The sequence below is a fragment of the Lonchura striata genome, chromosome 22 (assembly GCF_046129695.1).
Source record: "Lonchura striata isolate bLonStr1 chromosome 22, bLonStr1.mat, whole genome shotgun sequence".
NCBI lineage: Eukaryota > Metazoa > Chordata > Aves > Passeriformes > Estrildidae > Lonchura > Lonchura striata.
Genome location: NC_134624.1, coordinates 9351721 through 9366948, shown reverse-complemented (window position 1 = coordinate 9366948; position 15228 = coordinate 9351721). Strand labels below are relative to the sequence as shown.

Genomic DNA, 15228 nt, shown 5'->3' with positions numbered 1-15228 from the left:
GAGGAGGAAGAGATGCTGCGGGAGAAACGAAGTCTCCAGCGCCGGAGAGACGCGCAAAGCCCAGCGCATCCGAGTGGGGGCACTTCCCTCGGGATCCGGCGGCTGTGGCACAGCGGGGGCCGCGCCATCCACCGTGTGCCGGTGCATCCCACGGGCCCGGCAGCGGCGGGGCGGGGTGCCAGGGTGGGGTACCCGGGACCGGCAGCGCCGGAGGGAAACCAAAGCTCCGGGAGCAGCGGGATCCCAGCGTGGATGGTGCCACCTTCCCTGGGTGCGGCTCAAGTGCTCTGTTGGGTGGCTGAGCAAGGGGCTGAGTGGCCACTGCGTTTCTGTGGAGCAGTTCCTTTATTGGGGTATCTGCTCACCAGCACAGCCCCGGGGTCCCGCAAAACGTCACCACAGCGAACTCCCAGCGCCCACACAACGGCCTGGGCTCGGAGAGACAAACGGAGAAAGAAGCAAAGAGGAGAGGAGTGTAGCCGAGCTGGGGCAGAGCGAGCCCCGGGTGCTGCTGCCCCACGGCCGCTCAGGGGACCCTGCCCGGAGCCGCTCCCTCTGCGAGGGGACGCAGATTTGGGGCGCTTCCCATTTGGCCGCATCATTCCTGGTGGCACCTCCTGGCACATGGGGCTGAACTCGGAGGGGAGGCACCTTGGAGCCCATCCCGTTAACCCTTTCCTGGAGGCGGCCGGCTCGCTTCCAGGCTGCCCACGCTGTCCCTGGCTCGGGGCCATTCCCCGGCGGGGCCGTGTTTTTGCAGCAGGGTCCCCGGGAAGATCAACGCTCCCGGCCCGGCCGCGCAGCACGCCACAGGAACTGCCGCGGCTTGGCCGCGCTGTTTGCTTTCGGCACAGCAGCGCTCAACGCAAATATTTGTGTGGGTAGTGGAAAAAAAAAAAATCCCAATCAAATAAAAAAAGAAATAAAAAAGAAAAGGAAAGGAAAAAGGGAAAGAGAGGAGAAGGGAAAGGGGGAATGACAGGGAAAAGATAGGGAAAAAGGAGAGGAAAAAGGAAAATAAAGCAAGCCACCCAAAGGTGGTGCTGACAGAGGCCAGAGGCGAAGGGACGCGGAGCGCGGGGGGATCAGCGGCTGCTGCCGCAGCCCGGGGGTCGCGGGGGCAGCTGCCGGGGAGGCGGCGAGCGCGGCCGCCGGTGCGCGTTGGGCGGAGCCCGGCCCGGCCCGGCGCGGCCCCGCCCGTCGCCGCCCATCCCCGAGCATCCCGCACCTGTTGCCGCCCGGCCCCGGCATGCGGAGCGCCCGAGCGGCCCGCGGGCTGCCGCGGCGGCGGCTGCGGGGCGCGCCGTGATGGGCGGCCGGCAGCGGCCCCGGCAGCGGCCCCGGCAGCGGGACGGCGGCGCTGGCTCTGCCCGCGGCCGGCAGCCCCCGGCCCGCGCCCCCCGCCCATGCTCTGCCCCGCCTCGCCGCCCCGGAGCCCCGCGCCGCCGCGCCGATGCCGTTCTCGGGCGAGGAGCGGAGCCTGCAGGGGATCTACAAACCGGCGGGGCCGGCGGAGGGGCGGCCGGTCTGCTCCGAGTGCTACACCAACCGCTCCTTCGTCTACGACGATGGCAGCGCCCACAGGTACCGGGGCTGCGGGGCTGGGGAGGGTCCCCGGGGCTCCGGGCGGTTGTCGCGCCGAGCTCCCGCTGCAGCCGCGGGAGCCCCTTCCCCTCTCGGGGGCGGCCGGCAGGACCCCCGTTCCCATCCCCACCGCTCGCCCCGAGCCCGGAGGAAAGTTTCTGCGCACTCGCAAGCCTGGCCGGGGTCCCTGCGGGTGCCCTGTGGGCACAGCAGCTCGGGGATGGCAGTCGGGAGCTGCCGGGGTACGGGGCGGGGGCGCTTGGAGACCCTCGAGCAGTGCCATCCTTCATGGGAAGAGGGTCCGTGCTGATCCCTCTGACCGAGGCTGCGCTCCGGGGAGTGAGGGTGAGGCAGTGCTCGGCTGAGCCCTGGAGCCACCCCAAATCCAAGGGGCTAAAATACCCCCAGGAAAAGGCTGCGTTCCTGTAGGTGCTGCCCAGCCCCGGCTCCATTTCTGGGCTGGTTTTATGCCAAAGTTGCAATGTCCAGTGTGAGGGAGGGGAAGAGCTGCTTGAGCTCAGAGGGACTCGGTGCCATCATCCTCTTGTGCCTGGCAGCAGCACCTGTTTCTCACAAGTGGTCCTTGCTGAAGTATCCCAGTTTTTCCTGAATAATGCTGTGTATTGTCATAGTTCTGATTACATTTACTAGTGTGGCTCTTCTGTCACGCTCATCCAATGCCAGCTGAAGTGTGCAGATGAGTCGTGTGTATCAATTCACGCTTGGCAGAGAAGGATCTTAGCTGGGTTTGTGCCCTGGGCTGCCCAGCTGGGATTTTCTGTCTTCATCTGCTCGTCATGATTTAGGGAAACGATCTTTTATTCCTAAAATCCTAAATGAAAAAAAGAAGAAACCATCTGTTCTTTAACTCTCATTACATTGCCACTGAGGTGGGTAATTAATAAAATACTTGAATATTGTTTTCTAGGGTTAAGACCCTCATTATTTCCTTCTCTCTGGCAGTGACACAATGTCCGTGGTGCCTCAGGACCCCCAACCCTGGGTGACTCCATTTGGTTACTTTGGGCACAGCAGGGTGCAGAGCACAGTGCCTTCCCCACCCCCAAACTGCCTGGTTTTGCAGCTGTGCTTGATGTGTCTGCAGAAATGACACCTTCGAGGGGGGTTTTGTGTCTGTGAAGATCAGGGATGGGGTTGGAGACAGCAGCTCCTGGAGATTTCCAGCCTCAACATTACAGGAAGATGAGGAATTTCTCCTCATTCCTGACACCACAGCCCTGCCCGGGATGATTTCTCCTCACCTAACGCACCACAAAATCCTTGCCCAGAGATCCTCCCGCCTGTCTCCTTCAATCTGGATAGAGGAACTTTGTTTCCTAATTATTGCTCTGCAGCTCGATGTGTTTCTAACCCCCTCAGGCTCCCGGGAGGTTGAAATGCCATTGCTTTCCATGGCTTGTCTTGCCTGCCCTTGTGCTCAGCCCTTTGCTGCCCTTCTGGAGATGTTAAACGAGCTGCCAGGAGCCCTCGGGGCTCGGCAGATTCCCCAGCTCCAGCTCGGAGCAGACTGGTGTCTAATGCACTTTTCCAGAGCTGATCAGCTTGTTAGCGTTCAGGAACACACCTAATCATGGGATATGATTCTATACAGGTGCTTTTATTGTCGAGCTCTGGGAATCAGGGGTACAGCCCCAACTCTGACTCCAACATGGCTTTTGAGTAGAACGTATTTTATATTCTATCATTATATAACTTACATATTAATTATTAAACTTATATTGTTCTATTGTATACATCGATCTTATTCAACCATGACTTTCTCATGATCCTTTTCAAGCTCCTGACTACAGTTTCTCATGATTATTCTTACGATTGAACAGTAATTATATTTAATTACTAAACAATCATCACATCTAACAATCATATCATTTATCATAAACCAGCTATACAGGTGCAGTTCTAGCAAGTACAAGGCCAATACTTTCCCAGGGTATTTTCCCAGGGCCTACTAAGCTTAGTTTTCCTTCTAACTCCCCGAATCCCCATGATTTTAAACCCCTTTTTCCATCAAGCTGAAGAAGCAGGGGAGGATTGTTGCAGACAGGCTGAAGAGGAAGGGCAGGGGCAGGCGATGAGCACCATTAGACCATCCCAGGGGGCCCCTGGCTGATCTGCTCTTTGCTTTCCTCCTCTGCAGCTTGGGCTGGGGGCACAAATCCTGTCCCAAATGATCACCCACGGGTGCCTCTGCCTGGCACGGGAGTTCCTCCCTCACCTCCCCTGGGTTTTCTCTCCTCTCCAGGGGTCTGTGCACAGCCCTGGGCAGACCAGGGCTCAGCAGTCCCACGCCATCTCCTCCCTGTGCTTCCAGGTGAGGAGCTGCAGGTGTGATGGCAGGCAAGCAGAGCTGCCAGCAGAGATGTGTGTGAGGGATGTGAGCCAGGGCAGAGCAGCAGAGATCAGAACACGTTCACTGAACCTTCTGCTGAGTGCTCAAGGGGCCTCAGCTGCGCTGACCCCGCTGAAATAAGTGGGAAACTCAATTATCCCTTCACTTAGCAAATCTTGAGCTGGCTTAAAAGCTGTTAAATTCTGTCTGCTCGGTTTCCTGAGAGTGGAGATGTGTGTGGAAATGTCTGTGAGCTTCCTCCTGCCCCCCTTTATAAGGGACAATGGTCTCGAAAGTCCGTCCTAGGTGGAAAGCAAAGGGTTAATCGTAAAAACACTTGAGAGTTTGTTTGGAGAGAAAATACACATTTCTGGCACCCAGAGGGTACAAAGAGCCTAAATTTCACTTTCCTACCTCGTGGGAAATCTGGGTAAATGTTTGCACAAGGATGCAGCCTGCCGCTCCGGGGAGCTCAGGATTTCCTCCGGCCAGCGGCTCCGCGTCCCCCGGCCGCCCATGTAAGGGCACGGCGGGCACGATGAGCGGCCAGATGGAAGGACTCGCACTCCAGCATCCTGCCCGAGCCGGGGGCCGGCGGGAGAGGCAGGGCTGGGCGGGAGGAGACTCGCATTTCCCATCCCCTGCCTCCTGCCCCCATGGCTCGCCCAGGAGGAGAGGCTGGAGGAAGGCGGCGCACACCGGAGCCGCCGCTTAGGGCGGTCATGGCCGTGCCTTAGACGTACGTGCTTTTCTCATGCTCTAAATGGCTTTTTTTGGGGGGGATCTGCTGCTGTTTGCAGCCCGTGGGAGCAGGGCTTTGGGTGCTGTGCAGGGAGGTGGGTGCCAGCTGGCCCGGGCTGACAGCGCAGCCTGCCAGACTCGGGATGCTCCCGTGGAATTTTGGCTCCGGGGGGATGGGTTTGGCAGGGGTTGTGCTCAGTCCCACCCGGCTGGCACGGGGCTTTTGGCCCTGGAAATCACAGCAAGGTTTGGAGCAGTGGTGGCCAGGTTAAAAATGCCCATAGGCAGCTTCTGCCACGCTGGTTAAAGCCTCTGCCTGAGCCCAAGGGCAGGAGAAAAGAAGAAAAGCGCTGATTTAATGGGATTCTTGCTAAGTGTGAGCACTCACCCAGGTCCAGGATGGCTCTCCCACGGTTTCTCCTGCTAATCTTTCCATGAATCCAAGGAACTGTCTCAGTTTAGCACAAGCATGGTCCCTGCAGCTGACAGCCTGTTGTTGTTTCTTAAGTTTTCAATTTTCTGGAAATGAATGAGAAGATGCTTCTTTGGCAGAGCTTGCACTGACCCAGACTCTGTAGCTAATTAGTAATCAGCTCCTCCAGGCATGTTTATTAGCTTGGACATTTGTCTTCTTCCAGAAAGTCAGCCCTGTGGATTGCAGCAACTGTTGCTTTGGCTGCCCATGGGCATCCGGGCCTTGCTGTTCCAGGAGGAATTGCAATGGGGAGCCACAAAACGACAGGGCCAAACATCCTGTATTTTCAGGGTGTTTACAGCAGAGATGAGATAGAATTCTGCTCTTGTTTTCCTCAGATGGGTAAGAAAGGGAACTGTGAGGCTCTGGGCTGCTGCAGTGCTGCAGCCACCAGCGCACCTGGCTCAGTGGGAAGAGGTTTTGGGACTACTCTGTTCACAAAAGGACCCTCAGAGTGCTGAATGTCCTTCTTAGGAGCTGCCCTTGGGCTCTGGCACGGCCGTGTCACCCTTCACTGGAGAACAGCAAAGTAGGTCACTGCCTGTGCTCAGGGCTCTTTCTGCTCTGCAAAAATATTTACAGCATCTATTTGAATCCTCCCAGTCCTCCTGCAGCGACCTCTCCCTGACCCCCTCGCCTGGTTCTGAGGGCTGCACACAATTTGTTTTGGAGCCTGTGAAGGTTTCTCTTGCTCCCCTGCCAGGCTGGGCTGCACTTGGAACATCTCATTCATCCTTCTCGTGGATAAAGGCAGCCCAGGAGCCAGGCCAGCTCTGAGCTCAGGTGCCTCTGGCCTGGGGTCCCCTGCCAGTGCGGTGGCAGGAACTGCAGGAGGGAGGGCTCAGGTGGGAGCTTAGGAGGGAATTCTTCCCTGAATTCCTGAGTTCAGGAGGCACAGGATGCCCAGAGTAGCTGCCCCATCCCTGGAAGTGTCCCAGGCCAGCTTGGAGCAGCCCGGGGTAGTGGGAGGTGTCCCTGCCCGTGGGAATGAGATGGGATTTCAGGCCCCTTCCAACCCAAACCACTGTGGGGTTCCCTGGCAGGGACAGAGGGCTGGAGGTGGTGCCAGTGGCTGTACCAGCCTGGGGGATGCTTCCCTGGGCACTCACCTGCTCCCTCCTGAAGCCACTGGCACTTTCTGCTCCCACAAGGGGACGGGAGCTCTGTGGTGCAGCTGCTCTGTGACAGAGCACGCTGCTGTTCCTTTGAGCTGCTGCCTGTGGTTTCCCTGTGCTCCTGCAGCTCCTGTGATGTTCTTGCTCCCTGGTTGTCCTCTCTGGTTTTGTCTGCTTTCATCATGTCTCTCTCCAGGCTGGAGACTCCTCCTGGTCTATTTGGCCTCACCTTGCACAAAACACTTTTATACCCCACAGTTACCTCTGGTTCCCTTCTCTGTGCTGTTTCTGAGAAGGGGAGCCAGAGGTGTGTGTGACTCCACGGTGGGCTTATTCTGGAATAAAAATCCTTCCCTAAAATTTGGGGTTTGGACCACCACTGGAGCTGTTGGCTTTGTGGCATCCCTGCTGTGACTCTGGCTCCTTTCTGAGTGCTGATTTGCAGACCTTTTTGTGCCTGTGCAGGAAGATGATTGCCCCCCTCTCCCTTTGGATCACTTGGAATTTATCGATGCTAATTTTTGTCTGACATTTTATCACGAGCTCGGTCAGTGCCTCAAGATCTTCTTGTTTACAGTCTGGTTTTTGTTTGACTGCACTGGATAATTTGCACTCATCCCCATCCCTTCTGAAGCCATGCAATCGTGGAGAGCCTTGTGGGACCCCACTGCTGTTTGCTTCAGTGCTCCCCTTCTGTTTGCCTCCTGCCTTCCAATCCAGGAGACATCTCCCTTCATCCCATCCCATCCTGGCCTGGCAGGTGTGGTGACAAACCTGCCTCTGGGGGTTTATTTCTGCAAGACTTTGTGGTTTTGAAAAGTGTAAAGAGACTCTTCCTCCTCCCACATCCCTCTATTATTTTCTGCTTCCATAGCAGGGACTGTTCTGCAGGAGTCTGGAGCATAAAGAAGTTTTTTTCCTCCGTGCTCCAACCCTTGCTGCTTGTAGCAGCAGAAGGGAGAATTTTCCCAGCAGTTTATTAGCAAGAATTAGCACTTTCCCCATCTTGCTGTCTTTTTATTTTCACACGAGCCTGAAAGCTTCTGGGCACTGACAAACGTGGCTGAGGATGTGATGGCTTGGGCTGAGGGGGAGTTGGATACTGCCAGGATTGTGTCCTGTGGGATATCACAGACACAGACAAGAGTGGAGGGCTGGCCATTGGCTCTCCAGGAGCAGCTCTGGAGGCTGTGGCAAGGGAATTGTTCTCTTTTTAGTTTAATAATCTTTTTAGGTTTGAGATTCGTCGTGGCTGGTTGGCGCAAATCGTGAGCCTGGAGTTATCCCAGCCCCCTGTCGTTAAAGGCTGGGTGGTTTTCCTGAGGAATCTGGTGTGCACAGCCTCCAAAATTCCCAGTGGGACTGGCAGGGCCTCCCCCGAGGGATTGTTTCTCCAGCAGTGAGTCCTGCTTGCTTCGTTTCTCGAGCACTGGGGCTGATTCAGCTTTTAGAAGGATTTGTGTGTGCTCCCGGGCCACCCTACAAACCCAGGCAGAAAAAGGGGTGATGTCCATACTGGACACTCTGGGAAAGCTGCTCCTCAGCCAGCAGCTCCCAGGGCACAGTGGGGCCTGGTGTGATCCGCAAATAGCCCTGGAGGTGGCTGAGTCAGGAGTTTCCTGGCAGGGCTGCTGACCTCGGCTCCCCAGGCTGAGCAGTTTGGGTTTGTCCTGGGCTGGGAATGACCCTCGTGGTCCCCGGGACACCGGCATGGGGAGCAGAGCTGTGTCCTCAGGCAGGTTTGGGATGCTCTGCTGCAGGTGATCAGCTGAGCTGATTTGCATTTTTCCACAATAGAATAGACTGGCTGCAAGTCACAGAATCACAGAAGGCTTTGGGCTGAAGGAACCTTAAAGATCCTGCAGCTCCAGCCCCCTGCCCTGGGCAGGGAACCTTCCAGAGCCCAGGCTGCTCAGGCTGGTTCCACCAGACCTTGCACTCCTCCAGGTTGGTTTTTCTTCTTCTAGAGATGAGGAGGCCCCAGCCCGGGCCTGAGGAGTGGGAGCTGGTCCCCTCACCTGCCAGGAGCCCAGGATGTGCTGTCCCTCCCTCCTTTTCCCGGTGGTTTTTGGGCTTTGCAGCCTGCAGGGACGTCAGCGTGGCTGGTTTGCCTTTGTGCCTGCTGGGCACTGCCAGCTCTGGCCAGGGCTGTGCCTCGCTGCCCCTGGGAGGGCCAGCACTGCAAAATCTCACTGGGGCTGGGGCTGCCTCTGCCCCTCCTGTGCTCCATGTGCTGCCGTGGGATCAAAGAGGAGGGAAAAGGCTTCTCGGTGGGGCTGTGCCTCCCGTGAGCTCTCCCCTGTCACACAAAACCTTCTGTCACCAGGCCAGAGGGGATGGGGAGACGTCAGGCTCCATTGCTAATGCAGGGCTGCCTAATGAGAAAAGTGGCTGTGGACCTGGAAGGTACAATTTCTACTTTTATCTTCTAGAAAATAGCATTTGCCAGCGGGGGAAAGGCTTGTGGAGCTTTGCACTGACTCACTCTTCCTGTTCATTTTCCACGTGAAACACACAAAATGCTAATTTCTGTGTGAGGCCTGTGGTGCTAAATTGCCTGTGCTTGTTGGAAGCGAAGCGATGGATGGATTTGTCACAGGGCTCAGCAGTTCTGGGGAAGTTCTGAGCAACAGCAGCTCCTGACGTGGACAGTCCAGCTGTCTGTGGAGATGGAATTTGGATTTAATCTGGGAGATGAAGCACTTCCTATGCTGTGAGTGTATGTGTGTATAAAGATGTGTGAGGGTGTGCTCTGCAGATTTGTACCCAAAACCAGCACTTGAGCCAAAGCTGCTCATGGCAATAATGACTTGGGTTGGGCTGGGCCTGTTCACATCCCTCAGAGCTCTCCAAACTCTTTGAATCAAAAGATGCCAAACCCACTGCCATCGTAGGAGTGGCGGTGTCCCCATGAGCAGTGACTGTGACCACTGTGGCACCTCTGGGGAGGGGCAGGGGACGGGGGGATGAGACCTGGGGGTGTTCCTCACCAAGGCAAGACAGCACCAGCAGCGACTTGGCTGCTGCTCTCCGGGAGAGGAGGAGCTGGCAGAGCAATCAGCTCTGAAATCAGCACCCTGACCCTTCCATGGGGGTGTTCCCGGGGCTGGCATGGACGGGCAGTGCCCGGGCAGGGGATGCTGTGCAGGTGTGGGTGCCCTGTCCTGCAGGGTGCTCACCCACACGTGTGCAGAGCTGCTGCCTCCCCTCCCTGCCCGGGCCGTGCCCTCTCCTCGCTGTGCTGGGCCAGCTCTGCCACCCCTCCGTGCCAACGGCGGTGCCAGCCCCGCCGCAGTGGCTGTGGGGAGGGATGTGCTGCCTTCCAGCCCGGCTCTGGGGACCAAATCTGTGTCCCCAAGCACTCTGGCCATTAGGAGACCCCACAGGGATGTCGCTCAGGGAGGGGGAGAAAACCCCAAACCAAAAAGAGAGGGGAGAACAACTGTAACCTGGTAACCAGAAGAGCTGTGGGAGGAGAAACAAACACGAGATGATTGTATATATTGAAATAGCTATAGGAGAAGAAAGGGCAGCGTTTCCTGCATGGCTTGGCTCCCTGGAGAGGCTCAGGGAGCCTGGTGGTGCCTGGGCTTGCTGAGCATGGGCAGGATGCAGGCCCAGACCCTGCAGCCGTGGCTGGGTCAGGGGGGACAGGGCATGGCAGCATGTCCAGGTGCTCCTTGCTGCCCTGGAGCACCCAAGGACCTGTGGAGAAGTGTCCCAGCCCCTGAGTGCAACCCAGATACTCTCACCCTGTGGTGGCCTGGGCCAGCAAAGAGCAGCTGGAGGCTCCTGCCCAGCCTGTTTGCTGCCCAGAGCTTGGGTTCTGCCAGGGGATTGTGCCCTGTGTCGGTGCCAAGAGCGAGAGAAGGGTCGGACCCCGTGTGTGGTTCTGCTCCACCGTGTCAGCCAGGGATTGTCCTTCCCATGCCCTTAGAGGCAACAGAGGCAAGCAGCAGCTGCCTGGGGTGCTGCAGGCAGTGCTGGGTCCCAAAACCTGAAGTGGCTTGGCCTGAGGAGGGGATGGTGGTGCTGGACACGAGGGGCTCGTGTTCCTGGGGGCACACCCAGGCTCCCTGCCACGCTCCTGGGGGAAGGATGGAGGTAGAACAGATGGCTGCCAGCAGGGCCGGGTGCCTCTGGCTCCTTTTACAGCTTGGAGTGGGAGAGGAGAGGTTTGGATGGGAGCTTATGCAAGAACTTGCCCCAAATGTGGGTTCACCTGTTCCCTTTGCACAGCCCGGCCCTCAGGGGCAGAGGAAGAGCGTGTCCTCCGGTGACTTTTGGTGCTGGCAGAGCAGAGGTGTCCCTGAGAGCTCTGGGGCTCCTGAAGGCGCCTGGCGGGTCTGGGCAGCTCCACCCCACAGCACAAGTGTGGGGTCTGTGGTTTGGCACTGCTTTGTGGTGGGAAGCAGGAAGGTGTCCTGTGGTTTTTGTGGTTTGCAGCGTGCAGGGAAGCAGAGGAGGAGCTGGGGTTGTGTCCTTCCTCTTCTTTGACAGGCGTAGTTACAAATAAGGATGGAAATCCTAATAGTCACCACAAGGAGCTCCCTGCCTGTGGATTTTCCTCTGAGGCAAAGCTGCCTCCTGGCTCTAGGAGCTCTGAGGAGCTCTGAGGAGCTGCAGGGAGCAGGGGCACTGCAGAGCCACAGACCTGGTCTGTCCCTGGTGCTGTGCCCAGGGCAGTGAGGCCACCCTGGCCGTGCCAGCTGGACCAACAAGGGCAGGAGGTGCCCGGCCCTGGCACAGGGAAGGATGGAAGGAGGCGAGGCAGGCTCTGGGCGTCTGGCGCTCACTGACCCGGGCACTGACGGCTCTGGAGGGGTTGGAGGGGAGCAGGGAGCAGCAGGGGGGTCACACAGGGCTTGGCCCAGCTCCTGCTCTGCCAGGAGGCTGAGCAGGGCCGTGTCCCCTCCCCAGGGCAGCGGGGAGCTGGCCAGGCTGGGAGGGAGACGCTGCCGTAGCAGAGTGGAAGAGTGTGGAGGTTTCCATATGCTGATGGCAGCACGCTGCTTTAGTGGTACATGCTTCTGGAGGAAGGAAGGAAAGGGATGATAAAAATAAAGCTGCAGATCTGTATTTAGCTATAAACCACTCCAGGATTATTATTTTTTTTTTTTTTTCGGTAGTATTTGAAGACTATGCAATAAATGAGCTTGTTCATGAATTTTTTATTTTATACCACTACAGCTTTGAAGAAGTAGCCAGGTTGCTGTGGCATTTCCATAGCTCAGGATCCCTGTGTTTGGGAGGAGAGGTTGTAAATCCTCTGTGCCAGTGTCAGGAGATTTGTGTGCCTTGCAGGAGCACTTTTGTCTAAGACATCGATGTGCAACATCTCAAAGTCACTGTGCAATTGATAAAGACATTGTGGCAAACAAGAAAATGCAGTATTGCTTGTAGTGAGGCTTCATGCGGAATAAACAAACGTGCCAAAATTTAAAAATTCTGAATGATTTTGTATGCAAGAATAAGAGAAAATACATTCAAAGTGTAGCTGCTACTGCCAATGGGAGAAGGAGCTGAGACGCAAATAGCAGATATTGTATTTCCAGAGCTACTGATATTATTGGATTTTACTACAGTTTCTAAATGCTGATAAAGGACAGTGGTGAATATTTGCTTTGGTTCATGATCGGAGGCCAGGAGAGATGGATTAATTGAACTGGGAAAGAATCATGTGGAAATAAGAAAACCAAAGAGCACCCAGACCCCCAGAGATGCGTGTTTGATAGTGAGGAGAATGGCTGGGAAGAGCTGTGAGCACCCTGAGCACCCACAGCTCCCAGAGGGTGCAGGTGAGGGTGGCCCTGCCCGTCCAGACCCCCAGGAGCTGTGGAGTGCCAGCCAGGCTGGCAGCTGGGGGTAAAAATGCCCTTTCCACATGGCAGGCAGCGTGTCCAGGGCTCTGCAGCTGCAGCACTCCTCTCCTCTGGGAAAGGAAACAAGGTGCTCCTTTAAACAGGCACTTCATAATCACTGGAGAGCTCTGGGTGTGACAGTCTCCTTCAAACACAATTATAACCACCCCCGTTTGGAGGCAGGCACCTGGCTCCCCTCTTTACACTGTGGCTATGATAACAGGGTGGGTGATTTTTAAAAACTGCATTTTCTCACGCTGAAATCTGAGTTTCAGAACGCTGTCCTGATGGCCTAGAAACGGCGTGCTTTTGGCCTAATTTATCACAGTTAAGCTCTAAGAGGAAAGACTCAATTGTGGCTTTTTTTTTGTTTTTTTTTTTTTTGTGCTTAATGTTAGCTCCTCCTTTGCAACACGAGCTAGAGGTGGTCAGCAAACTTCGCTGTTTATATCCGTGGATCCGGAGGGAGTGCTTGAGTTGACAGGAGCTTGGCTTGATTGATCTTAAAGACCAAGTTTTGGATCAATGAGTAGCACAGAATAACCTCCCCGATGGCCGAGGCCCTGCACAGATGCATTAGTCAGTGCAGAGCCTGGGCTGCCCTGTGCCCTGTGGGGCAGCTAAAAGGAGCTGCAAAGCTCCGGGGGGACAGAATGAAGTGGCAAATCACAGCAGTGAGAACCATCTGAAGCGCTGAGGGCGGGCTGGGCCGTGTTCAGCAGAAATTCTGCACGCCCGTTGCTCTTCTGGAAACTCGGGCACAGCAGCTGAGCAGGACTCTGGAGTCTGGTCTGTTAAAGATAGAAGATGACGGGAGGAGCCTGAGCTCCCGTCCTGCAGCAATCCCTGGGTCTGTGCTCAGTGCCAGCTCAGCATCCAGCTGCTGGAGGCTCTTTCGCTTGCCTTTAGCCTGTGCAGGGTGTGCTGGAGGCAAAGCCGTGGGAAGATGCTGGGAATGAGCTGGAGAGGCTTTGGATGAACGTGGAGAGGCTCTTGGAAGCGCATCAGACAGGAGTTGGAGCCTTTCAGCTCTTTGCTGCCTCACACTCCAGAGTTGCGTGTGAGGGACAAAGAATCGGCTCAGAGGCACCACGTCTGCTCTTCCAAGCCCTGTCCTCCCCTCTTCCCACGAAGAGTCTGAGAAATTGGAGCTCCTGTCATGGCATGGATGAATTTCAGTGATGAAGCCCGGCCAGAGAGGATCAGGACCTGGGCTGCTGCCTCTGGGGTGTCTGCAATGAATGGCTTCGCTGCTTTGTGAAGTTTCAGTGTAACCCCGACCTGCTGTGATCGGTAGCTCGGGCAGCAGGGGCGGACCCACGTTCTGGTGCAAAATGTGCTTTGAGAAAGGAGACCAAAGAAAGCCCTTAACCCTCTGAAATAACCTCCTGAGGGCTGGCTGGGTCTAATCTCCTCTCTGTGCGCAGTGGCCACACGCAGCTGTCTGTGAGCCATCACCTTGGGTCTCTCCCAGGTGCTGCCCAGCTCTGATCGGAGCCGCGGACATGCCAGGGGATGGGTGATGTATCCTGCTGGCCACGACACTTGGCAGCCGGACAGGCGACTGAGTCATCAGCCTTCGCGGTTTCTCATTTAATCCCGGCGTTGTTCAGATGATTTAAGTGCCAGCAGTCCGGAGAGGAGGTTGTGGAGCCATCGCCTCCCATCCCTACTTTCCATCGCGGGAGGGTGGGGGGAGGCTGGGGGTGGATCTGGCTTTGGCTGTCGTCTCTCGATTCTCCTGCTAGCAGTTTTATTTCCTGCCGGCAACTGGGCTTTGCCATTGGCTCCTCTTGCTCTCCGTCGGTCGCCAGCTGAGCAGCAAATGTCCTGTGCCCGGCGCGGCGGAGCGGGGCGCTCCGGGGGCCGCTGCCCGCCCCGCCGGCCGCTCCCCTGAGCCGGCGAGCCCCGAGGCACCCATGCCCCCGGGGGCAGCGCTCTGCAGGGCGGGCACGGCCGCCTGCCCCGCAATGTAACCGCGGCCGGGGGTGCGGGGGTGGCGGGGCCGGCCCCGGGGGCGGGCAGGGCAGGGCAGGGCAGGGTCCCCCCGTCCCCCCATTGCCGCTGTCCCTTCTCTCCCGCAGGCTCTCGTCGCCCGGCGGCTGCGGCGGCGGGGACGGCGGCGGGAGCCGCAGGAGCGGGGTCATCCTGGACATCGCCTCCCTGAAGATGACGGAGCTGGAGTCCGAGGTGCTGCCCCTGCCGCCCCGGTACCGCTTCCGCGATCTGCTGCTGGGGGACCAGTCCTTCCAGAGCGACGACAGGTTCGGGGCGCGGCGACAGCGCGGAGGGCGGGGGGACAGCGACCCGCGGGCAGGGACACAGCAGCCGGGGCGGCCGAGGATGGGGACAGCCGCCCGGAGCGGGGACACGGCGGGACCCGCGGGGAGGCAGCGGAGCTCTCCGCGGTGCTGCCCCGCGGGCGCGGAGCTCTCCGCGGTGCCGGCGGCCGGGCAGGGTCCGCGGCTGCTCGGAGGGATGTGCGGGCTCCATCTCCGCTGGGATGTGCAGCGCCGGGAGCGCTGCGTGCGCTGGGCCAGCGGGGCCGTGGGAGCAGCTGCCGCGTCCTGGAGCCCAGCAGGGGCTGGCAGGCAGGACAAGGAACCCGTGTGCGAGATAGTGAGGGGCCGGTGGAACTCTGTGTGGCACCACGGGCGGAATTTGGGCTGACAAGCATTTGTTGAGCAGGGATGGCTCCTCCAGGCTGTCCTCGGGTGCTGTCGTGGCTGCAGGGTGACCCTGAAGAGCTGCTGGGGTGGCGGTGCCACTCTCCCTTCCTTGGGATGAACAAAGGAATGGCTTTTTTGTGCTGAGCACCAGCCTGCTGTTCCTGCCTGGCTGGTTGAGTGGGCAACTGAGGGAATGCCACGAGTGGCAAGAGAATTCCATGGGCAGAGCAGTTAAATCAAGAGGAACAAGCACCTTCCCTTGGACTCTGCTCATAGCATAAATAGCCAGGAGCTACAGTGATAATGGGGAGTCAGATTTTTATCTTTCCCCACCAATTAATTGCGTGATGCAAACAAAGAAAGATGTAACTCCTGTTGGGAAAAAAAACCCTTTCAATTACTGGTTAGTCCTTGACTAGCTGCTGTGTGCCTG

At 57.5% G+C, this 15228-nt stretch overlaps 1 protein-coding gene across 2 annotated transcripts in view; it reads left to right on the top strand.

Annotated features, from left to right (window-relative positions):
* The first annotated feature begins 1426 nt into the window (after positions 1–1426).
* KCNT1 (potassium sodium-activated channel subfamily T member 1) overlaps positions 1427–15228 on the top strand; it is a 75088-nt gene continuing 61286 nt past the window's right edge. For both annotated transcript variants that reach the window (XM_021543624.2, XM_021543623.2), the window contains exons 1-2: positions 1427–1584; positions 14211–14390. In XM_021543624.2, the coding sequence (XP_021399299.1) occupies positions 1454–1584; positions 14211–14390 (311 nt within the window). In that variant the 5' untranslated portion in view covers positions 1427–1453. The remainder of the gene's footprint in view (positions 1585–14210; positions 14391–15228) is intronic.